Source organism: Hemicordylus capensis, chromosome 5 (genome assembly GCF_027244095.1).
Source record: "Hemicordylus capensis ecotype Gifberg chromosome 5, rHemCap1.1.pri, whole genome shotgun sequence".
Lineage (NCBI taxonomy): Eukaryota > Metazoa > Chordata > Lepidosauria > Squamata > Cordylidae > Hemicordylus > Hemicordylus capensis.
The window spans coordinates 203,103,374-203,128,789 of NC_069661.1; the positions used below are offsets into that span (position 1 = coordinate 203,103,374).

The 25,416-nt window shown below is 43.1% G+C and overlaps 1 protein-coding gene and 1 long non-coding RNA gene across 2 annotated transcripts in view; one reads left to right on the plus strand and one right to left on the minus strand.

Moving 5' to 3' along the window:
- The first annotated feature begins 4,486 nt into the window (after window positions 1–4,486).
- On the plus strand, window positions 4,487–13,352 carry LOC128328178 (uncharacterized). The gene is made up of 3 exons (XR_008309061.1): window positions 4,487–4,908; window positions 11,109–11,266; window positions 13,075–13,352. It is a non-coding gene; the product is annotated as an uncharacterized LOC128328178 (long non-coding RNA).
- A 206-nt stretch (window positions 13,353–13,558) lies between these two features.
- The window catches only part of EPYC (epiphycan), a 48,475-nt gene continuing 36,617 nt past the window's right edge, over window positions 13,559–25,416 (minus strand). The window contains exons 3-6 of the mRNA XM_053257904.1: window positions 23,500–23,658; window positions 23,071–23,273; window positions 18,628–18,723; window positions 13,559–13,743 (exon numbers count right to left, since the gene is read on the minus strand). Of these exons, the coding sequence (XP_053113879.1) occupies window positions 13,573–13,743; window positions 18,628–18,723; window positions 23,071–23,273; window positions 23,500–23,658 (629 nt within the window). The 3' untranslated portion in view covers window positions 13,559–13,572. The remainder of the gene's footprint in view (window positions 13,744–18,627; window positions 18,724–23,070; window positions 23,274–23,499; window positions 23,659–25,416) is intronic.

Here is a 25,416-nt window from a genome sequence, read left to right on the forward strand (position 1 = left end):
TGGCCCTCCAGCTTCAAAAACAGCTGGAGGGCCAAAGTTGCCCACCCTGGTCTATAGGGAACCCATTCCACAGCCCAGGAGTGACTCAGCCCACTCCTGAGTCACCGCCAGATGATCTGGTGGTATATGGAGAGGGTCCATTCTCGATGATCTTAATGTACAGTGGAATCATGCAGAAGAAGGTGCTCTCCCAGGTAACCCACTCATAAGCTGTTTAGGGCTTTAAAGATAATAACCAGCACTTTATTTTGCCTGGAAACCTATTGGCAGCCAATGCAATTGGTTTTTAAAGGCATATTATGGTCTCTCCGAGACACCCCAGAGACCAATCTAGCCACTGCATTTTCAACTGACTGAAATTTTCAAACTATATACAAAGGCAGCCCCAAGTAGAGCACATTGCAGTAGTCAAGCCCAGAGGTTACCAGAGAGTGCACCACAGTTTTGAGATCATTATCTCAGCTCTTTATATTTCAATGTGTACTACAGATGAGTTGACCATGAGCTTGTTCAGAAAATCACATAATAATGTTTGCGCACCATGTAGCACTTCTGTTACTTATATTCTTCTACCTAAAGAGTCATCAAAACCATAGGTAGTGTTTTGGAAATTTGTTCTTGCCCCTGTTTTACTTTTGGGGAACTTTGGTTTCTGATATCACCTTGTTCCTCCTCATTTAGCTCCCACTTTAGCTTCATACCAGAGATTTTCATTGAAAAAAGCAGATTGAACAATTGTGTTAACCCCTGTCTGTGGCACTAGCAAAGCAGTATGGTATAGTAATATAATAGTGTAAAATGTTGCCAAAGACATAAAAGAAGAATATTCAGAAATACAAGATCATCATTCACCAAAACTCCTAACTGAAACATGCCCACCCTCCACCCCCCAATTTAATGCCAGCTGAAGGCATTGTCCTTTCCCTCTAACCTATTACAAGAAAGCTGTAAGCTCTCCGCCTTTGTATAGCTGTGCCACGGCTAGGCTCCCACCAGCTGAGAGCAGCGAAAAAAGCCAAAGAAGCTCTTGCAGCTTTTCCACAACCAGTGGTAAGGGAGGGAATGATGAGGCAAAGCATTGCCAAGAGTTGGGCAGATTTGGAACTCAGGGATTGTGTTTGGGAGGACTGGGGAAAGGGAGGGACCAAACAAACCACTCTGTTGCTGATCATCTGTGGAGTGAATCTCTGCTAAATACATAAGGCCCATTGAGGTATTACAACCTGGACACAAATACATAGCAATTAGAAACTTTGGGAGTACTGCGAGCGTTGGTACCTTTACAGGGATGGGGAAGGTAATGTAAGAGTGCTCTGGAGCCATATGCTGAGCCCTTGACTTTCTCTCAGACAACCACTGCGAGGAGGAAGGTTTGACCAGAGAATCTGTAGTGCTTTAGGTGGGGCTGCACTTTAAAAAGCACCTGGAAACTGCAGGTGGGACAAAATATTATGGCCAGACTGTTGGCTGGTGCTAGTTGATTGGACCATATTATTCAGATCGTTTGAGACCTATACTGATTCCCTGCTTGTTTCTGGGCTCAATCTGAAGTGTTGGTTTTAACCTTTAAAACAATCTGTGTCTTAAGGACTAGGGGTGTGCAATTCGGGATTTCGGGTGATTCAGCTCGGACCCGAACTGAATCACCCCTGTTCTGTTTTGTGCCCGAATCTGGGTCACCCGAATCACCCTTGATTCGGTTCGGATTTGGATTTAATCCGAATCCGAATCCAAATCGATTCGGGGGGGTAAAAAGGGGCCCAGGGGCAAAATTTTGGGGTGGGGTGGTAGTGCCCAATGGGTAGAGTCTACCACCCCAATTTCAGGGGGATTGGGCAAAATCCTGATTTTTGGTGAATTTTTAAAGTTTTAGTGACTTTGGGGCAGTTCGGGGGCATAGCATGGGATCTGGGCAAAAGTAGTGGGGTGAGGTGGTAGTGCCTAATGGGTGCAGGCTACCACCCCAATTTCAGGGGGATTGGGCAAAGGGCTGATTTTTGGTAAATTTCTGAAAATTTCATGTCTTTGGGGCAGATTGGGGCATATTGGGGCAGAAAGTGGGGCCTGGGGCAGAATAGTGGGGTGGGGTGGTAGTGCCTAATTGGTGGAGGCTACCACCCCAATTTCAGGGGGTTTGGACAAAGGGCTGATTTTTTGAGAATTTTTGAAGTTTTAGTGACTTTGGGGCAGTTTGGGGGCAGAAAGTGGATCTGCCCCAAAATAGTGGGGTGGGGTGGTAGTGCATAATGGGTGGAGGCTACCACCCCAATTTCAGGGGGATTGGGCAGAGGGCTAATTTTTTGAGAATTTTTGAAGTTTGGGTGTCTTTGGGGCAGATTGGGGGCAGAAAGTGGATCTGCCCCAAAGGAGTGGGGTGGGCTGGTAGATAGTGCCTAATGGGTGGAGGCTACCACCCATCCCCAATTTAAGAGTGATTGGGCAGAGGGGTGAATTATGGTGAATTTATTTGTATGAGGTTTGTCTTCATAAGGTGAAGTGTGCTAAATTGATTACTTCCTCATATTATTCATAGTAAAGGAAAGTGTGAAAAAGTGAAAGTGGGGTCATGAGAGTTGTTTAATTGAAAAAAATCTCATTTGCTATGATAGAATGAGAATTCACACCTCAGAAGTTTTTTCGTTCTGTGCCCGAAATTTTTTGCAGATCCCTATTAAGGACTTCCTCCTTCCACAGGTGTCCCTGTGCATGTTCAGTTCAACATCTGAGGCCTTGGTCTGGGTGCTGCCACTGAGTGAAGCTCAGCAGACATCCACTAGCATCAGGGCCTTTCAGTAATCATGCCAATCTTGCGCAACTTCTTCCCCATGCTGGTTCACCAGGCCTTGATGCTGAATGTTTTTAAACAGCAGATTAAAACCTAACTTTTTCTGAAAGCATTTGATGAATATTTCAGAAGGCATTTGATATGGCCAGATGTGATGTTCTGGGCTTTGATCTTCTATCACTCCCTTGCTTTTCTAAAAGGGTTTTTTGTGGGGAGGGGGGGCTTGTCCTATGAGCCACTTTGGGTTCATTTTATGTAGAAAGGTGGGATATCAATTATTAAAATATGCTTGACCGATTTTGCCTCCCAACCCTAGATAACTTCTCAGATCCTCAGCGGGGAACTGCCTTTCTCTCAGTTCATTGCATAGACAGTTCTGCTTCAGTCAACTGGAACTTTTGTAAAGCCCTGTTCAGGCATTACAAAAAGAAGGCATGCTGAACTCGCTTATAGCATCTCTGAAGGTGCGCTTTGAAGCCCCACCCCACACTGACATGCACAGAAGCTCCACCCACACCCACACCCCCGACATTCCACTCATGGGAAGAATTTGTCCATGAGTACAGCTTGTGTCTCTGCAGAAAATTTTGTCTCTGGAACTGTGGACAACAGGGGGCAGAGCTTCTGAATATGTCAGCACAAGGGCAAGGCTGCTCTCTGTGTCCTTTTCTCTGTGTCTTTGAGTGTGGAGCAAACTCAAACTCACCCCAGCTGCTTGGAGGGAAATGTACTTCCAAATGTAGAAAGTTTCAGTCTGCATTATGTTACTGTCTATGGGCTCTATATCTGGTGGTGCATCCTCATTCACGTTCTGCCCTAATTGATCAACTTACAGTAAGGGAGACTGGATCCAGCTGAAGCTGTTGTTAGCCCAATTGCGTTGACAATTCCTTCTCCAATACCTGCTGCACCCTTGAGAACAGTTTCACACCCTTTTACAAAAGCATGTGCAAGATAGAAATTTTTTTGGAGGGGGGGGGAGCAAATTTCCCCACTTGTGCCAAATTTCCCACCACCATTTCAGCTTAGCACTATTTATTTAAGAGATACTGATGCCACTTTTAAGGCAAACTTCCCGCAATGGTTTACGTAAAAATTGTAATCAACAATAAAAGCACCAGGTCAGGCTGTGCTCCAGTTATGCAAAGCACTCTTGCCATTCCCATTGAAATATTAGACACCTAAACTGGAGCTTTAGCATGCAATCGATAAGACTGCTTTTGAGTAAGTGCCCCGAGGATTGCCATAAGCTTTTCTCTATAATGAAAAACAGGAAATAGGAATCGATTTCCTATTTGTAGAAGTATTACTGAATGCAAAAGATACACTTCTTCTACACAAATGTAGTCTCCATTTTTAAGCAATTTATCTTTCTCGCAGGTTCCAAAATTAAATTTTCCAAGCCAACTGTGAAATAAAGATTTAGTGATCAGTCTGACAGGGGACAGAATGAGATAGAGAGCTAGTTGGATTAACGGAGCTTGTTCACTAGCTCAAGTTGGCCTAGCTTTGAAATATTTTATAATTAATGATACTGTAATCTTGCTTCCATCCTTTGAACAACAAAAAAGGCTGTCAGCTCCTATAAGGATCTTTTGTTTATATAGACACAGAAACCAAATTATGCCTTTGCCATCACAGATGAAGCACTGTGACATCACTATAGGAGGCCCTCCAGAGTTCCTAGCAGGACATCTTGTGTAGCATTACCAGCCCAGGAATGGAGGTTGTTCACAGCAGGACAACACACTGGATCTGTCCAAGAAGGGCGCAGTAGGGACAAGGTCCTAGTAGTCTCCAAAGCTCCTACCAACAACCCTTTCCTTCCGTACTAGGCTGGAGGAAGAAGGAACCAGCTAGAACAGTGCATTCATGTATCCTCAGTCCTGTGATGTTTGCATCAGTATGGCCAGTCTATACAAGTCCAGCTGGCTTCTTTCTTGTCTTTCCTGGCCCAGACCAAGCAAGGTCTATAATATGGGTTTTGTGGTCTCTCATCCTTTGGAGGTACTGTTCCCCTATGGACTAAATGTGTGTAGGGGACAACACACAGGTGAACACCTTTGATCCCGGACATTACACAAGGGATGGATTATGTCCCAGTTATCAAAGTGCTTTTTCCAGTAAGTGCCATTTACTGAGAACTGAATTTGTTTCCAAGTAGCTTGGGAACCTATTATGTTTGCTGCACAGCCATTTTGTAGTGAATTACAAGCCTCATTAACCCAGGCAAGGAGTGATGCTCCGCACACATCATTACAACTTAAGGCTTGTGGAGTCTTTTGTGCATGGAAGGGAGTCCTCCCTGCTTCTCTTTTCCTTTTCCCATTTTTTGGCATATGGGGAGAGTAGGGGGATTTGAATAGAGGTCTGGGTAGTGGGAGGGACAGGCTGCAAGCTCCATTACAAATAAGGCCCAACTCAAAAGTGTTTGAACTTGCTATGAAATGAGACCAGAGGCTTTGCGTGAAGGAAGCTCACTCTGGAAGTCTCTCACTCCATCATTACTGAAGGCTATTGGCTATAAGTCAGGTTTCTGACTTAAATATGTCCAATGTAGCTTTGCCTGTTTTTTTATATGCTCACACAATATTATTCCTAACACCTCTATTCTTGAAGATCAGTCAGTGGTATATTATTTCTGTGTCTGGGGCTACTGAACTGTCTTGAATGTGCCTGAGTACTATGGAATACATACACTTGGCTTAGCTCAACCTGCAATGACAAAATACCGAAGATGATTTCAAAAGACATTTGCATCCTAGTCCCTTGTAACCATCCTTAAGTCTCCCAGAATCTGTTTTGATAGTGGGAAGGATCAGGGCTGTCCTTAGGGCATGGCAAGCTGGGTGACCGCCCCGGGGACCTGCTCTTTTAACACCCATTAGAATTAACTGGAAGGGGGCCCCGCACTGGCTGATTTGCCTCAGGCCCTGCACCCTTCCAGGGCTCTCTAAGGACAGCCCTGGGAAGGAGTATACTTGCCTGATGACAGTGACAGCTGTGACTTCATACCGTGCGTATGTGTTTCCAGGAGGGAGAGAGTGGATATTTCTTTAAGGCATTATCTAGAGCAAGCTAAGCTGCAGTCCTTACTGGGAAATAAGCCCCACTGAACATAGTTGAGACTTCTGAGCAAGGACATATAGAACTGAGTCATAATCCTACTCAAGTCAAGCTTTCATGCCTCATTGATCTCCATGGAGTTCAAGCATTCTCAGTTCTTTCCAGTTTATATCTAAAATCATTAGCCCTAGTCTGACTTCACTTAGTCCCACTTGTCCCACTGAATGTACTCATATCTAACTTTAGTTGGATCAGAGCCAATCTATACTGAATAAGACTTGATCAAGTGGTGAGTTCCTGAATCAATTTCAAGATCTAAAGCATGAATAATAATTGAATCTTTTGAGACTGTCTACACAATGTGAATAATAAGGTAACCAGGAAACAGAGTTGAGAGAGCAGAATACACATTTATTCAAGAATCTGGACATCAAGGTATTTCCTTAATTACTGATGAATCCAAAGCCAGATACTTTCTATGATCCAGTCACTGTATTTTTATGTCTCACATGAAATGCTAAGGTGGGATTCAGGATCAATATGCTCACATGTTTGGCTTTTCCAGCTGCTCTCATATTCTCTAGCCTCCTCATCTCCTGCAAAAATGCTCCTTTCTGGGGTCATAGCTGAAATGATGGCCATGCAACTGGCACTCCCTGCTGCCATGTTGTAGTCTTCTCCTGTGGAAAGCTGTGGTTCTGATTTTTCTTTATTTCTTTTCTTTGCTTTGGCAGCAGCTTTCTTCTCCTCCTCATGGCGCATGTCTTGATACACTTGATGCATGATAAACTGTGTTGTGTTCCTAGGAGCACGCATTCCTGGTACTCTCCACCCACATAGATTCATTGGGCGCAGTCGTCCCTCTATAGCTGCACACATAAACAAACGCTGCCTCTTGTAGAACCGAATCTGACTTAAGATGCGGCAGCAGCTTTGGCAGAATCTGGAGCGCAACCGGTGACCTGCACTACACCAGTGTGTACTTTGCTTCTTCCTATATGATCTTTTCCTGCTCCAGTATGGTCTTGTTGTCCACCAGCAGCCTCTCTTTTTCTTCCAGCGCCTACAGTTCTTAGGGAAACGACAGTACTTCCGTTCTGCAGGGCCATGGGCTTTGGGCCACTGCAGGTTCTTACCATAATGACTGTGGTGAGAAACTCCTGAGTTATTTCTTCTTACATTTAGGACCCTCCATGCCATCACAGGCCATTGACTGATGTATCCTTGTTGCACTGATGACTGCTGATAACACCTCTTCCCCTGTCTCCACATCTTAGTGGGAGATAAATGGGGATATCTTCCAAAAAGGAGCTCCTCACTTTTTGTACTTGCTGGCTTCCCAGGTGTTTCTCCTTCTATAGTGATCAACTGCCTGTGTGGTTTTCTGGGTGTTATGCAGTGTTATCCTGCTGCCCCTAAGCAGCGGGGCACCCAATCCTGATTTTCCAGTAGCGTTCCTCCTGTTCTTTTGCTGCTGTACTCTTCTTGGCTTTGTTGCTTATTTCCAGACACTGCTCATAACACAATGAGACCCTGATGTGAGATGCTGCTTGGACCCAGATTCAATTGGCCATGGGTGTCATACCACTGGGGGTGGTGACTTCCTTTCCTCCTGAGAGTCCTGTACACATTGAATAAAGCATCCCGGTCACCCTTAGCAACAGGGAACCAATCATAAAGCAATGGGCGGGGCTGTGACTGGACATTCTACTGGCTTTTAAAACTTGAGTGAGACTGTCATCTATGTTCTTTTCTGAGCAGCTCTAGAGAATCAAAGGCTCTTGTCTCTCTTAGACCCCAGGGTAACTGACTTCACACACCTGCCATTAGTGGTGTGCATAAAACTGGAACCAGAGGTCCGGTTTTAATTCAAACTGGATTTGAACCAGAGCTGCCGGTATGAGTACCGGTTTTATCAAACCAGCTGCTGGTCCAGTTCAAATCTGAACTGGACTTGAACTGTTTTGAATTGGTTCTGCCATAGATAATAATGGGGATTTGAAGTGGCCCATTATTCCCCTTGGGTAGTGCGTAGGGACACCAAAACGGGTTGGGTGGTAGTGCATGATGGGTGCTACCTACCACCCTGCCTGCAAAGCAATTGGACAATCAGGTGATTTTAATGAATTTTTTGGGTCAGTAGGTCAACCCTAAGGAACAACTGTGATATTCCTTTTATTTCAGCAAGGGGTACTTAAAGGGGTGGTGGCTTTGAGTGGAAAAGCATTGTAGGTGCTTAGCCGTTCCCCCACTCACTACTTGGTTGTCCCAAATGCTCAACTCAAGCTGCTTTCCCCATGCAGGGTTCCAAACATGCTTGCCCCCACAAATAAATGTTTCAGGCCTGATAGTGGAAGTAGGTTTGGGGGGGGGCATTTGAAGCTGTGAGCAAGGCGAGGGTCAAGTATCCCATTGTTCCTTTTCAGTTCCAAATGGCCTGCTTCCCAAAAGGTTCCTTAAGTCAGGGCTTAATCTCTGGTTCCCAGATGGTTGTTTTACAACTCTCATTATCCCCAGAGACAATAACCAAAGGCCATTATGTCTGGGAATGATGGGAGTTGTAGTCCAACAATGTTTGGGGACCCAAGATTGTGAACCTCTGATATATAAAAGAGCACTTGTCATGGTCACAGGCTTTCGCCCTGAAGCCTTAAAGAATGAGGGAGATGGGGATAGGAAATATGTCCAGAAAGGCCCCCAGAAATACTGACTTTGTTGGAGACTCCTACAAGAAAGAAGCCCTAGGAGCTAGTGCTGGCAATATTTGCTTACCCAAGGAGGTTGATATGTCTCCCTCTTCTGACTCCAAAGAAATTTCCTCCAAAATACAGGAAGATACCCCACAACTACAACCTGCAGCCAGGTAGCTGGTGGTTCCTGCATCCCACTGGAACCATTGCCTGAAGAATAGGGTACACCCCCTTTAAGCTGGAACAGCTTTCCTGAGTGGAGTTAGAGATGGTGACACCACCATGGCTGCAGGACTATTAAAGCCCACATTTAACTCCAGATAATTTCTAGATTATCTTAGCTTCTGATGCTAATGGGAGGTTTCTCCACCACTACTTAGGGTAAATTGAAGCTGGATCAGGGCTGACATGGTTCAGAACCATGGTGGTATATGGTTAAAGGCCCCTTTCCCTCTGCCATGGTACTGATTCATGTGGCCTCCCGATCCAGCTGCTATTCAGTATAGGAAAAATGAAGCAACGTTTAATGTCACTTTAAATGTTAGACGTGGTTTGGCTCTAAGTTGCCTTGTATGCAGCAAGATATTTGCTTCACTGGGAGCTAAGCAGGAGTCTGCCCTGCTGCCAAGTCTTACAGATACTTTTGTGGCACCCCACTTGGGAACAAGACAGTCATTAGGATTTGGTTGTATGTGTTTGTGTACAATATGAAGTTAGGCCCGTAGTGGAATGTCCAAAAATTATATTGGCTTGGATCCAAAGGTTCTGTTGAACAAGCAGAAGGTAGTTCCACTTCCAAAAGAAACACCACACGTTTCACGTATCCCCCTTCCCACTGAAATCTCTCGAACCACATACCATGTCTTTCTGGAGGATTCCCCAGCTCTCATGAGTGGCTTTTCTGGAGGCACAGAGGGCTGCACTCTGCAATGGCCAGGGGTAGATTAAGCCTTTGGCAACCCGTAGGCGGCCAAGGATTTGCCGCCCCTGCCGCTGCTGCGAGGGTTAGGGTGGAGGGGGGAAGCATCTCTTTTTCTCCTTAAAAACTGCTGCTGTGCATGGCGGGATAACGTCAGTAAAGGCTGCACAGCAGCGGCTGCAGGGGGGGGTGAGGGGAAAGCCCCCCCCTTTATCTGTAAAATGCTGCACAGGTGACGGGGCAGGAGCAGCTGCAGTGTAGTGGGCCAAGGGGAAAGTTCTGCCTTTTTGCAATGCTGCTGTGCCGGCAGCGAGGGCGAACTCCTTCCATCTCCCCTCCCCCCTCCCAAATGACTGCACATTTCTCCATGTGCAGAGAAAGGCCCATAACAGACTGCAGATGGGCCTTCAGTCATTTGGGAGGGAGGAGGGGAGATGGAAGATGCTCTCGCTGCCACCTCTGCTGTTCCCATGGCATAGGTGGGAAAGCCCAATTCCATTAGTAGAAGTCCATTCACAGAAGAAAGGATGCAAGCCAATAAGGGTAGTGTAGAAATCAAATGAATGAATGAATATAATTTGGTTCGTGGTGGGGAAATCCTCTGGGGAGAAATCCCTATGGGAAATCCTCTGAAGAACCACTGCTGCCATAGAAAGAAAGGACATACCCCACCCGCTATGCACAAATGACACCTGCCTGCCTTAGTAGCCATTTATGGACATGGAGAATAAACATTGGTTCTAGCCATGTAACTGTTAAGGTTTGAAATCCATATACATTGAACAGCCTTCCATCCTTCTGCACTTTTTGTCTCTATAGACCTTATCTCTATTGTGAATGTGAATTGTACCCTGCTTTAGGAATCAACATGACTAAAAAAAAGCAGGCAAAGAATACCCTAACAAACAAATAACATACCTTAAATAGTAACTCTATTGATTTTGTATGGGATAAAGTAAATGGGCCTCAGTCCAGGGCAATTGTCAAAGGGACCCATCTATTCCATGCCTTAAACACTGGATCACGAGATCACAGATTTAGCTACAACCAGTTTTTTAGTGCACACTTTTACTTTCTTGAAAAAGAAGTAAAATAGAAGTGAAGGGCTGATATTCCTACCCATGGGGGAAAGTAAAATGCTGCTCTTAACAGTTGGTTACCCTCATGTATTTCGTTATTCAACTTGGAAGTTGCATATAAATGTAGCATTCCAAACGATGTCTGAATTTAAGATTCAGATACCCTCAGTTGAACAAACAAGACTACTTTAGATGAGTGACCATTGATATGCTGAGAAGAATAATCTTTTGGAAAGAGAATGAATCCTATTATTTCATCATTTATTACTAGAGAAAACTTCACATTTGCAGCTACAGGCTACCATTTTCACCTTGCCTATGTTTATTTTCTCAGCAGTATGAGAAAGCTAAAAGGCATATGAGTTTTGTCATGGTGATATGCTTGAAAGTCAGTCAAAATCAGGATGTGTTGTGATTTTTTAGAAGTGCACACAAAGTATAAGGATTTGGCAAGATATATCATGTCTTGACACATGATGGCAGTAGTAGTCTGTGAAATGGTGATATATATTTGAGAAAATAATCGACAATCTAAGTATGTCCTATTCTTTGCATGCATTTCTCACTAGAAGTTAGCTGAATTCTCCAGTGTTGCCATTTTTCCTTCATCCCAAAACCAAAGAAAAAGGACATACTTCATCCACTGAAAGACAAGGACAAGCTGAGGCCTTGCGATGGAAGCATGTATTCACTTAAAACTCAAGGGCCATTACTTTCCGTTATATGTGTGAGTCCAACTTTCATCTCTGCGATGTATAAGTGTATAATGTAATGGCACATATGATATCCTGACTAGAGATGAGCAAGCATTTTTGCACTTGAAAAGTGGGCCTGGGTGATTTTTCAGAGATGCTAGAAAGGGCACAAAAATATTTGCAAAGGGGCACCCAACCCTGGAGTTTCGAGAACTGGGCTAACACAGTGGTTTGCTGCATAGAAATATAGGGAGTATGGACTGGATGTACATTGAGAAGAGCCATTTGAAGAATGTCTATTGGAATGTCCATTCAGATGCACATTCAAACATATATTTCATGGCTTTCAAGGAGATACGTATTTGGATATGCATTCTACTGCTCATTCCAGTGCACATTCTGGTGCCCCTAAACTGAATTAGGATGACATAGCGAAGTCCACATGGCTTCATTTGCTGTGTTCACCTGGATTTGTGTAGTGAAGAAGAAATAAATCTCTGTTATTTTTTTTTAAAGTTATGAAAAATGGCTGCAAAAGTGAACAAAGAACAATGTCAACCAGTAGAAGGCCAGAGGGTTGGGCATGCCTCTTGTACCCCTCAGAAACACACTCTTTGGCTTGAAAATGTTAGTGTGAAAATTTGGCATAGTTCTAATCTCATTACTGTGAAGTCAGTAAGAAATGAGGATCAAACAATGAGCTGTTCTTTAGCTTTGTGGAAACTTGGTACTTGAGCCCACAAACAGTGAATGTTAGATCACCCACAATTGTGTGTGTGTGTGTGAAAGAGAGAGAGAGAGAGAGAGAGAGAGAGAGAGAGAGAGAGAGAGAGAGAGAATATGTTGTGGGGGCGAGATGGATGATAATCAGAAGTGAGAGAGTGCTCTTTTCATGGAAGACACAAGCCCTGAATTGCAGCTTGATCCTTTTACTATGTGGAAGGTGGAATTTAACCTAATAGGGTTGCAGAATGTGAAAACAGCAGCAGATGATAAGGAAGTGTGGCAGGCTGTAAACAGCTGCCACTGCTGACTTACAATTGAGGGTGATTCCTGAAAATATGTCCCTGAAGGTCATGCAGTCCTCAGGGACATTTTTTTAAAGTAGTCACGGTTGGCTTCAGAAGGAAGGGGAGAGGGCAATTGCCTCTCCCCTGAGTGTGCACATGTGCTGCATATTCACTGCACCAGTGCTTCATTAATCTGGCTGTTGGCCACCAGCATCTTTGAGGATGCTCTGCATATGCTAAGGACAGGTGCTTCATATGTGTTTGTTGTCCCCTCATGACATTATTCAAATATACATACTTCAACACTAGTTTCTAAATACACTTGGTAGTGCTGTTCTTCCATAGTATCAGAGAAAGATTCCTTTGAAACTTAACATTTTATGGGAGTGTTTTATTGTTGCTCTGAGATAGCTGGTTGGCTTAGTAGAGGTATAAGAAACAGTTTCCTATATACAGATGTAGGACGATATAAATTCACTGCTGTATAGTCTAGTTATTCCTACAAAATACAGCACATCTAGAATACAAACTTCACTTGGTTTCAGATCAAAGAACCCTAGAAATGTTTATTTTCTAACAGATTTGACAATCCTAATCCTTTTGCAATACATATTTTGCCATTTAAAAGAATTGCACTTCCCAATGTAGTTCCTCGGTTCAGAGCCACACCCCACAATCATTTAACTGTCCTGAAACTGGTTTAAATGTATAGTGTAGACATATGTGTACATATTTTACTTGTATAAGTCCACTTTCCAACTTTCCCCTCTAATGGATGAAATGTTCAGTGTTTTACAAAGGGATATATTTATTTTGTAAAAATATTTCAGCAGAAACATCTGGCTGGCCATCATGGGAACCAGATGCTGAACCAGATGGACCTTTGGTCTGTTCCAGCAGGGCTGCTCTTATGCTCTCATGAAAAAAAGATTCAAGAAAGGCTTGCATGTATCAGGAATGTCGAATATAATTAAAAACAAGATTGCACAAATTACTATTTACATACAATTCTTATTGCTTTGCTTTTATAACTTTAATGCAGTTAAAATTATGGATCAGGAATCATTACCACTCTAATGTGTCTGTTTATTTTCTTCATTCGTCATATTCTTGCCAGCTCCTCAGTATATGTAATTATATGGTATGGACATTATATTTAGCATTATATGTTATTGATTGTGGTTATTTACTCATTATTTTACATTAATGAAACCATATTCCAATATTATGAGTTTTAAAAATATGATCTGCAGTATGCTATAGAAATCAATGACCTGCTCATTTGCAAAAGAAATGATGATGTATGACATTTTGATTACTGCCAACACTTAAAAAAGGCTCCCAATGGGCAAACGAGGTAGACACATATAGGCGTAAGGGGTTTTGCTCAAATTAATGGGATTGCCATCTAGTCTGATGTCTTCGAGAGATTTACGAATGTAAGAATAATCTTTCATTTTGCAGAAAGTATCTTCATGCATTTCTTGTATATTGTTGTTCTAAAAAACAAACAAATAAGCAGCAATCAAGACTTTATGATATCTAAATTCCCAAAGGTCTATCATAACATAATAATGAAGGTTGTTGTGAAGCTAAAACCTCACTTTGTGCCCCTTACAGGAAGGCGAAGATACAAATGTAATAAAGAAATATAATTAGATAAATAAATATCAAGGAGTAACTGTCTACTGTTTTGGCTTCTGAATGCCAGAAGGTGGGGCAGGGGGATCTACAATTATTTCCCACCTGGGCTCTGACCATTCCTTGTCCTCAGTTCATTGAGATCAAGGAAGGCTCAGAGCCCTGGTGGTGAGGAAAATGTTTGAAACAGATCCATCATCATCATCATCATCATCATCATCATCATCATTACATTTATATCCTGCTCTTCTTCCAAGGATCTCAGGGAGCCCCTACAAAAGTGGAATCCTCTACATTGTTATGTTCATATGTCTTTATGGAGAACTTTTCTGTGACATGGGAAGAACCAGTCCATCTATGTGCTCTCCTTTCATTCACCTTCCTAACTCCATTGCCTCCAACAAGAGAACAAAGCCCTCTTCCACAAAGGGCCCATTGAGCAGATTCCAGTGCACTTGTACAATGAGTGTACAGTGTACGCAGGTACAATTATTCACATGCTACATTAAACACAGGTACAGCAGTACACTTCCTATGTCTACCATGCAGAAGGGTCTGTTCCCAGGTTCACTTTTAAAATTAATGAAGGTACAGTCATTCATACAGAAACATACAAATGTACAGACATCTCTACACTCATACAACATAATGTCTGAATAGGGCTATTACCATCTGGCATTTTGTTCCCATTATTTTATGATACCAAGGAGGATGATCCTCAACCTCATCCTGTCCTCAATCTTTGCATTGTGAACTTCTTCATAAGGCCCCAGTAATGTGGGCAAAAGTCTACTTGATGTTTTTTTCTCCAAAGCTGATTAATCAATGGTTATGGCTGACAGTGGTGAGATTTTACTCCCCATATTTGTGGTGGCAACTGTAGCACCATAAATATATAGGATGCAAAAAGAAGAAGAAAAAGAAAAGAAAACTCCCTGAGGGACAACATTCATTTACTCTAAAAACTAAAAAAGAAAAGAGTCCCTCCTTAACTGCAAGAGAGAAAGAGAAAAGGGGTGAATAATTGTTTTTTTAAAATGCTGTTTAGAGAAGCTTTCAGATGACATTTCTATGCTTCTGAAATTGCCACAATCAGAAAAGAACTGAACAGAAAGGTTCAGTGCAGCCATGGTCTCTGCAAAGCTGTTCTTGGGGACAAAGCAGATGTTCCACCTTCCAGGCCAACGTTCCATAATGTACCTGGAGATGGCTCTACAACAGGGCCTTTTTTATAGGGATGTGCACAAATCTATTTTTTGTGATTCAATTTGAGATTGAATTGAATCAGCCAGATTCAATTAGAACTTGAACCTGCAAACTTTTATCTGATCAGATTCGATTTGAGTTGGATTCGATTCAGATTGATTCAGCCCACTTCTAAAGGTCCTAGGGACACCAAATTTGGGTGGTGGGTATTCCCCTTGGGTGCCACTTACCACCCAAATATGAAGGCAGTGGGGGACTTGGTTGATTCTTAATGATTTTAGTTTTTTATTTTTACTGATTTTGTATATTCCCACCATAGAAAATAATAATGGGGATTCGAAGTTGCCCTATTCCTACCCTAAAATGGACCCCCAGCTTTATTATTATTATTATTATTTATTTATTTATTTATTTATTTATTTAAAAAAGCTAAGCTCTAGCCCTTGTAGAAGTGGAATTATGGAGCAAAATGTTACCATTTTTCAAGGGTTTGGATTCTTTGGTGTATAATAACTTTCCTCATAATGAATCCCTATGAGGATTAATTGCACACCTTCATTTCTTCCACTCATTTTGACTGTCGTTGGACAGTGCCAACTACCATGTGTCAACTACACACACACACACACACACACACGTACTCAGTTTATTTTTTTTGTTTGATTTTGCCTTTCAAAGTGCCATCAAAGGAAGCTACCCACTCCAGTTACAGAGTAGAGTGCAGAGTTCTGTTGCTGCAGTCATCTAAAGAACACACATGGAAATTGTAGTAAAATCTAAATTGGTATATTGGTGAAGTACATTCTGGATAGTAAAGACCTATTCCTGTCTAAAGGCTACATAATGGATAAGTGGGGAGAGATATATGTTTCCACCTACTCTCCAAGAGAAAAAGAAGTGGACTGACTCCCCACAGGAAATATCTAAGGAGTCAAGGCAGGGGTCATAGAGTAGAGGTAAAGCAGTGACAGGTAAGGAGACCCTCACTAACTACTTCTACTCCCAATACCCCTAGTGGTAATTAGGATAGTTGGTGCAAAGGTTTGATGCACTAGAACTCCATCGCCAACATTTTTTAGGAATATCTGAAGTGTTTAGATCATTTGGTGTCTTCATTATGCACCTTCATTTCTTCTGTTCATTTTGACCCCACTGCTTTGCGGGTGGGTGTGTGGAATTAGTGGCATCCAATGTGCCAACTACCCCTCAACCCGCAAGCCACTGCATACTCAGTTTATATTTTAGGATTTTTTGAAGTGTTTAGACTCTTTAGTATGTAATGAACCTTCATAGTGGTTCATTTTGAGGATAGGTTATTAGACATCAGAGTCTAAACACTTGAAAAAATTCCTAGAACATAAACTGAGTAGTACCCCACTGCTTTGTCGGGGGACGGGGTTTGTAGTTGGCACAATGGAGTTGACAGTTGGCACTGTCCAAAGACAGTCTAAATGAATAGAAGAAATGAAGGTGTGTTATGAATCTTCATAGGGATTCACTGAGGAAAAGTTATTTTACACCAAACCCTTGAAAAATAGTGACCGTACATTTTGCTCCATAACTCCACTTCTTCAAGGGCTAGAGCTTAGCTTTTTTTTTTTTTTTTAATGAAAGCTGGGAATCTGGGGAAATTAACAGGAAGTACCTGAATATCAAATCAAATCAAATCAAATCTGGCACAATTTGATTCAAGCTTGAATTTGGCCAGGAGTGTCTGGGCAGATTCATTTTGAGCTCGAATAACTCAAATTGACCAGATTCAGGTCTAATAGACTCAAATCGATTCACACATCCCTAATATTTAAGGTCTGAGACGCCTGGAGAAGAATGTTCATTTGAGGGCCACCCCACTATCTTCACTCTAGCTGACATATTGTACAACATCACACACACATGGTGGAATGTAACTTTATGCAGTTGCACAAAAACAAAAATTGTGCAGAGTTGGACAACAGTGTGGCCATTATATATAATGGCCGTACTGTTGTGCAACTCCATTTGCACAATTTTTGCACTTGCACAACAACACTCTTGCACAATTGTGCAAACACTATGTTTGACTGAGTGCGTAATGTTGCACAGTGTGTCAGACACTACATCTTGTGTCAATGTAGTATCCCCAAATACTGAAATATGGTAACACTTGAATATGGGTTTATATTCTAACCTATCAGTTTTACTCCTTGAATGAAAATGACTGATCTAATTATTTCAAATACTGTACCATACTTGGTATGCAGATCTCCTCCCACTGCATGTGTGGGGCCCAGGGTAATTGCCCCCCACACCCCCATAAGGCCTGTACATTCAATATGTGAGACTGCAAGGGACTACAAGGAGGGAAATAATGAATAGTCTTTTTTGTACAGAAGGCTGTGTAAAGCTTCACTTGACTTGGATATCAACCTTTGACCATCTAGTAGCTGAAACTAGTCACACTATTTGCAAGGGTATATCGATCTGAATGCAGTGCTTTGCACATTTGTAAATGAGAAGGCACATGTCAGTTCATTCAAAACAGTTTGGGAGCTTAAACCACATGTTTCATTTTGTTAGCAGAAACATCTCCTTTTGTAACTGAAGGATCAAGAATGCTTCTGAATGAATGGTTTCATACATTATGTGAGAAACAGAGTATTTGTGAGTTTACAGTTTTTAAAAAAATATATAGACCACAATCAAGGACAAAGTTAAGCACTCTTAATCCCCTTGACATCAAGCTCTGTTATGGATTTCTTACCTGCCAACATGTCCCAGGTGAATGGGAAAATAGGGACATATTGGCAGGTATGGGATTGTGGCCATAATGTAGAATTTCAGAGGTGGGTGTTATTTGTCACTTTGAAAGCCCTAAGAATCCATCAACATTCTAATTCCTGTCCTGTTGGAGATAGAGTTCCAGTGCATCGACCTTTTGCACCAACTAGGGGGATTGGGTGTAGAGATAATGAGTGAGGGTCTTCTTAACTGTTCTACCTGTCTCTACTCTATGATCCCTGATCTGACTCTTCCACACTTCCTGTGCTGAGTCACAATCCTTCCTTTCCTCCTAGAGAGAAGATGGAAAAATCTCTCTCCCTCCTTACCTATTCATTATGTAGTCCTTTAGATTAGGTTTAGGTCTTTCCTATCCAAGTGTACTTAACCAATAAATACTTAGTATTTAGTTCTACAAGGAACTCCATGTGTTTTCTCTAAATAGCTGCAACAACTAAACCATCCTCTGCTACCTACTCTGTAACTGGAGTGTGCGCTCATTCCTTAGTGCTCTGCTGTTTTACCCACTGGGGGTAAAAAATAACAACCCCCAACAATTCCTACCCCATACTGTAACTCTCCTTTATGTTCTTTTCACCATCTCTAATGTGAATGTCTCTGCACCCCTTAACATCTTTGATTGCAGTGTCAGGATCTGAACACAGAACAAGCTATTCATATCCCCAGATGTGTGTGAATTACAGCATGACATAACTCTGTTCTGTGGTTTGCTATCAGTATGATCTTCTATATCTATATGTAATGTAGTTGTAGCCCACCTGCAAATGAAGAGATTGGAGACTCTCAGGGAGTGGAAGTGGGATATGATCCAAGTTGTTATTGGTGATATAAAGATGGTGCAAGTCAATCATATCCTAAAAGAAAACAAACAAAAAGGTGATTTTCTTTTATCTTATTCTGAGCCAAACAACAGTACAAACAGTTAAGTACAGTTAGTAGCCCACATGATAACACGGTGGGTCTGAGCTGCCCATACTCCAGCAGGAAGAACAGCTCAGGAAAGGCTTGGGCGGGGGGGGGGGGAGGAAGGGCTGGCAGCAGTGGTCCCTCTGTGTGTGTTTTTCCATCTCTGCGTGGAATGAATTTTGTTCTGGGCGGCAGTATCAAGGCAGTGTGTGTGCACATGTATTCAGAGTGGGGCCTTCCTGAGTGGGATCTAAAATGAACCTGAGCAGACATCCAGAAACTTGTGAGCACACACACGTGCGCATGCCTTAGAGGGAACAGTGTCTGGCAGTCTTATTATCTTCCTCCTAAGGAAGCACTGGCAGAGTACGATTTACCATTATTTCCCATATAATTGGTACTCCTGAAGTGTGTCCGTGCTACTTGAAGTTTTTGCGCTCTTGCACAAAGCTTGCTACTACAGGCTTCCTTAGAAGCCAGCAGCAACATGGGCAGCTCAGAACCACCCTTGTTACACTGCACAACATGTCAGCCAGTAACTTTTAATACACTGACCAAGCTTTTTACCTTTCAGAGCTTTGGTAAAGTCCCTAAAGATGTCAAAGCCACAGCTATGTGGAGCATTCAGCCCCAGGGGCAGATCCAGCCAGAAATTACAGTGGGTGCCACAGGAGATTTATTTTTTTCATGAAAAAGATTTCATATATTAAAAGTATATGACATCCCCCCCCCCAATTGTTAATATAGAATTATATTGCAAGGACTCATGACTCGTTTCCTAATCCCACAGCTCCAGAATAGTGGTCTTGATTATGAGTGAGCACAGCTCCATAGTTCAATAGAACACAAATCCACTTCATACACAATGCTTTCCTATATGACAGCAGTTTTGAAATTATTCCTGTGAAGGAATATGCATGGAAAATGATATTCCTTAAAATCTACATAGGTTTCTGAAGAAAGGTCTGTAAGAAGACTCACTCTCTCTCTCTCCACCCCCCCCCCCCATTTTGGGGATCTTTCCTGAGAAATACATTCATTTCTGTTTCACCCAGGAATCATGTCAAAATATTATGGCACAACACACCATCTCCACATTACTTCCTTTTTTAGATTATTGAGCTACCAGTCCTGATCCCTAAACTGGGTGGTTTTTCTGTCAATTTGCATCTAGATTTAGAAGAGATAGACAGGCATGCAAAGAATCATAGCCTTGCATATTATTTCAGCAGCCTTGTTATTATTTAACAAGACCTAACACTAGGTTTCTACACTAGCTTCCTAACACTAGTTTTCTGTTCATATTTTATGAAATCAACCCAGGTACTTGTTAATATTTACTATTTAAATAACACTTAATGGTGTCCAAAGCCCTTTACATGAATTCTCTCAGTAATCCATACAACAATCCTGTAAGGTAAGTCAGAATTAAAATCCCCATTGCAGGACTGAAATTGAGAGGGAGCAGTTATCTAAGGCCACCCAGTGAACATATAGCAGAGGCAATATCTGATTCAGAGCTCACACGCTTAGCTACTACCCATGTCAGCTCAAATTACAAGTAATGCATATTTGGTAGGTCCTCCCCCCACCCTAGTAGTTCGATTGCTTCTCCCCTGCTTATTGATATAACCATTGTACATATTGCCTTATTGATTCTGAAGCTTAGCTTGGAAATATGCTTTCTTGTGATTAATGAAGTATGACGTATCTTGCCAAGTATGATTTTGGTGCCCCTCCCCACCCTGGACTGAACACTAGAATGAACACTAGAGTCAATTTAAAATGCATAAATAAATAAGTAATAATTTATCCTGCTCCAATTACAATGCCACACTACCCATGCTTGATATTTAATGCAACACACACGGCAGGTATAACATTTATGTCACGCATACATGTAACACATTTCAAGTGTTCAGAAATGTTTCACATACATTATTTTTATCATTCTTACAAATAACGCTCCAGCAAGAAACACCTTAAGCCCTCCCCAGTTACAAGATACATGGGACACTGGACTGAATGTGCCAAGTTGCTCTTTTCTCTGGAAGGCACTAAGGAGTTAACTAAACCCCCACCATGTGCTGTGTCTTGCAGAAGAGAAGAGGCTACTTGTCCATACCAGCAAAGCTCAGAGAGGTGCCTTGATTTTTAACACACATTTCCATCATTTTGTGTATCTGTTTCTTTTCTCTCTCTTTTTTAATCCTGCCCTTCCTTAATGGAAACTCGGAATAGAATATAACATCCCCTCTAATTTTATCCTTACAAAAACCCCTGTAGGGTTGGTAGGGCAGAAAGTTAATAACTGGCCCAATGTCATGCTGTGAGCGTTATGGCTGAGTGTGGATTTGAACTCAGCTCTCTCCAGTTTAATTTCACAGGTTAGCCAGTGTGGAAATCATTTTGCTTGCTTTACCAAATCGAGGCCATTTTGTTAGCTTGATGCTAGAACTGTATGAGTAAAAATACTCTGCAAGGAGAAAACAGGAAAACTAGCTTAGCACTGCAGACAGGAAATGGTGAGCTTGGGGTTTGGCTTTAAATAAAAATTTCAGGGAAGGGTTCCTGGAGATTTGAATAATGCTTTAGCAGTGAGTGATGGCAGTTGCACTTTGCAAAACCTGTCTGGAGCATTCTGATCATGGAAGATAAACATGGCTTGTCACTGTAACTTCCTTTTTTATATATATCTGCATGCAAATTGTCCAGCTAACAGATTGAAATGTTTAAGCAACTTGAGTCCAATTATGTAACTTCCCCTTTCGACCAGATAAGGTAGTGTTCTGTACTTTGCAAATGGTCTTTGGAATCTGGTCAGGTCAGGGGCGCACTAACTCCTGGAACTTGGGGACCAGGTCCGGTCCTCCAAGGTCTGGGGGGCCTCCAAATGGCCCAGGCTGGGTCTTCCGGCAGCCACTCCATGCCCACCAAAGTGTCGCTTTTAAAAAAAAGCTTACCGAAGACGAAGCGTGGCTGCAGGGTGGGGGAGCGGAACAGTCCTTCTCCCTCCCCCAGTGGCTGCAACCAGGAGAGATGCTGGACCTATCCATTCGCCTGCACAGAGGAGATCATTGCAAGCCTGTGACGCAGGCGCGCCTCGCACTTTCTTAAATATGCTGGCCAAAACAGATGGGTCCAGTGTCTTTTCTGGTTGCCGCTGGGCGGGGGGGGGGAGGATAAGGACTCTTCTGCTCCCCCCTGCAGCCACCCCTCGGCCACAGTAAGCATGGGGAAAAAGCGGAGCTTTTAAGCATGGGAAAAAAGCGAAGCTTTGATGGGCCTCGTGAGGGGTGGGGTGGGGCCTTGCGGCTGGGTGGTCCGGGCACCCAAATTACTTTGGTGCACCTCTGGGTCAGGTTTTCTGGCTTTCTTCCACACCAGTAAGCTTCCTGGGCTTTACAACCATAAATCACATTTGGGGGGGGCGGGGGCGGGAGATCTATGGACCCCTAGCAATCAATCATAGATCAATACATGCCAGGGTAGGAAGAAGATTGCAGATATCTGGCAAGCTCCCACAAGCTAGTGAGTTGCTATCCAGGATTGTGCTGGGCAGGGTGCTTTGGCAACAAAATGAGTGATAAAGCAACCAGCCGCTGCCAGCTTCAGAACTTTGCAGAGCTCAGAATTGGCAGCAATGTGTGAGTGGGGGACAGGATTTACTTGCTTCAGCTTGACTCAGCGTGGTAAGGACAAGTGGCAGGAGAACATGGCAGCCTATCCCCCGATTGCCATGGGTGAACACAGTGAGCTTCATGTAGAGGCTTCCCCTGCCCGGATCTTGCAGGGTGGACCCTATTGGGTGAAGAATAGGTAGACATCAATATGTCCACCTGGAAGTATCCATGCTGGCCCCAGCAGGGAGACATTGCCTCGCCATCAACAGACAGTATAGCTTCACAGGATCAGGAGCAGTTCTCATGAGATCTCAAGGCGAGATCTCATGAGACTTGCCGCAGCTATCAGGAGCTATATAAGGGAGGAGTGGTCAGTGACGAGAGTCCAGGAGAAGGGCTTTGCCTGGAAGGAGTCTGGGGACTCTGACAGTGTCTTGGGGGTAGCAACACTAAGGTGGGGCTGGTGAATGGAACAGGCCCTGCCTGTATGCCTTAAAGCTACCCTGGCTGAAAACTCTGAGGCCACCCCAACCTCCTTTGGCAGTGGAAGGTGGATGGCTGTACCGAGAGCCTAGCAATGAGGAATCAGCTTTCCAATAATAACTAATTCATACAGAGGAAACCTTTAGTTGGAGGGGAGGATTTTCCAAGATACTGAACAATGAAACTCACTTTAAATGCTTCTTGTTTTATTCCTTTGCGACCAAGCCTGTTGTTGCTAACATCGATGAATGTCAAGGTTGGTGGTAATTCTGGAAGCTGCCTTATCTTATTATCTCGAAGAATCAGTTCCTGAAGCTGTGGTAGGTTCCTGAAGGCATCTTCATCAATTTCAAATATAAAATTAGATGTCAAGTCAATCCTCTTCAAGTTGCCTGGCAGGAAAAATTAATCATGTCTTTCTTAGAATGCATTTTTCAAAACTGAAAAGAGCTGCTTCTTTAAAAAAAAAAAAAGTGCTGTAAATCAGTATTTGTTACTATATAGAATGTTAAAGGTGTGTGTTACCATATGCTTATATTTCAGTGTAAGCAAATATTCTGTGCAGCATGTAGTAAAATAAAATGTGGTGATAAATATTGTCAGCATAGTCATCCATACTTAGGTTACTGAAGTCGTCCCTGTTGACTTTTCTGATTCTGTTGTAGCGGGAGTAGAAATGGGTGGTTTGCTTGGGCAAAGGCGGGAGAGCTTCAAGTTCACGGTCATCGCAATATACAGAGGTACCCAGACATGTACACAGAAGGCAAGTTGGGAGGCCTAAAATATGGAATGGAAAACAATTTACATCTGTGCACAAAACACCTGTAAACTAAAATAATCTTGTCACTCTGTTCCAAAGAAGCATGCTATCAGTATGAGATCTGATTAGACTACTGGACCTTTTACTGTAGACTTGAATATGCTGCAAAATACAGAGCTAGCATGGTGTAGTGGTTAGAGTGCTGGACTAGGACTGTGAAGACCCGAGTTCAAATCCCCATTCAGCCATGATACTTGCTGGGTGACTCTGGGCCAGTCACTTCTTTCTCGGCCTAGCCTACTTCACAGGGTTGTTGTGAGGAGAAACTTAAGTATGTAGTACACCGCTCTGGGCTCCTTGTAGGAAGAACGTGATATAAAATGTTAATAATATTAATTAATAATGGTAATAATAATAATAATGCATACACACATATAGGAACTCCACTCATCTTCTGCATAACCACCCCACTAGCTTCTGAACTCCGCCCCCCCCCGACTTAATGTCCAATTTTGGATTTTGAAATACACTGTTCTTAACTTCTAAATGTTGTAACAGCTTGATGACAAAACCTGAAAGGTTGATCAGCATGTAGAATAAGAAGATCATAAGCTTGTTCACACAACCAGCAACAGCAGTGAGAATGATTCTGAGGCTATTCTGACGATCAGCCGAAATCGAGCTAGAGGAGCCTAGCCTGATTTCGGCTGACCGTGTGAGCCACCGGGCTCGCAGGCGAGCCCTGTGGCTCCGAGGGAGTTGACCCGCCTAAGTACCCCTCCACTTAAACCGGGTTTGCAGAGCAAGTGCTCCACAAACCCGTTTTTCAAAATCATGAGTAGCTGCAGCGCAGCTCCGCACCATGGCTATTCATGAGTAGACCCCCAGAGGGGAGGCGAAAAGTCGCCCCCCAGCTCTGTCCAGTATGCCCTGTGCACTAGTGCAGGGCATACTGGAGCTTCTGAGGGCCACGCGGCCCTCGAACTCCCCAGCCCCTGCCGGCTAAGTCACGGAGCGGGCAATCGTGTGGGCAGCCAATCCGGCCACCCAGGGCTCCCACCCTGCTTGTGTGTGCGGAGAGCGGGCTCAGCCCACTCTCCCCGCTTAGCTCCCCAACCCGGGTCTCACTGATCGTGAAACCCGGCTCTATGTGTGAGACAACAGCTGAGGAGGATGAGCACACCCTACCCAGTAACCAAGATTCCAGAAAAATACCCACTATTCTTACCATGGTAGGAAAAAAGGTTGTCCTATATAGCTGCCGACTTATACCCAATCTTTCTCCCACTTCATGCCTTAATTTTGCAAGCACATGACCAAAAAGTGGGACCACACCTGGCATTCCAACTCAGGCTGGGTGCTTCTCCTTCCCTGCCAGTGGTTCTGTGAACAAGCTTAATAGGTAATATTTTGTTTTAATAGTTACAGGCCCTGATCCTAAGTTCCATCTGTGCCCTAAATATGCAGAAAGAGTTACCTTGTGAGTGGACGTCCCAATTTCCTTCAATGTCAGTGCAACTCTGGAGGAAATGATTGCATAGAACCAGGTGTGTATCTGCGTTCTGGTGCTTGCAAGTAGGAATGTGAAAAATCTCTCCTGTTTTATGGATATTTCCACCTTGACAAAGAGTCACCAAATTCAGACGTACTGAGAAACTGGAGGTCCCTTCACCTCTTGTTTCCCAAGCCACATGCCTGACTTGGCAAAACTGGAGTTAAGGGCAAAAAGAGACCACAATTTCCTTTCCCAAACTCCACTCTGAACCTACAGTCAG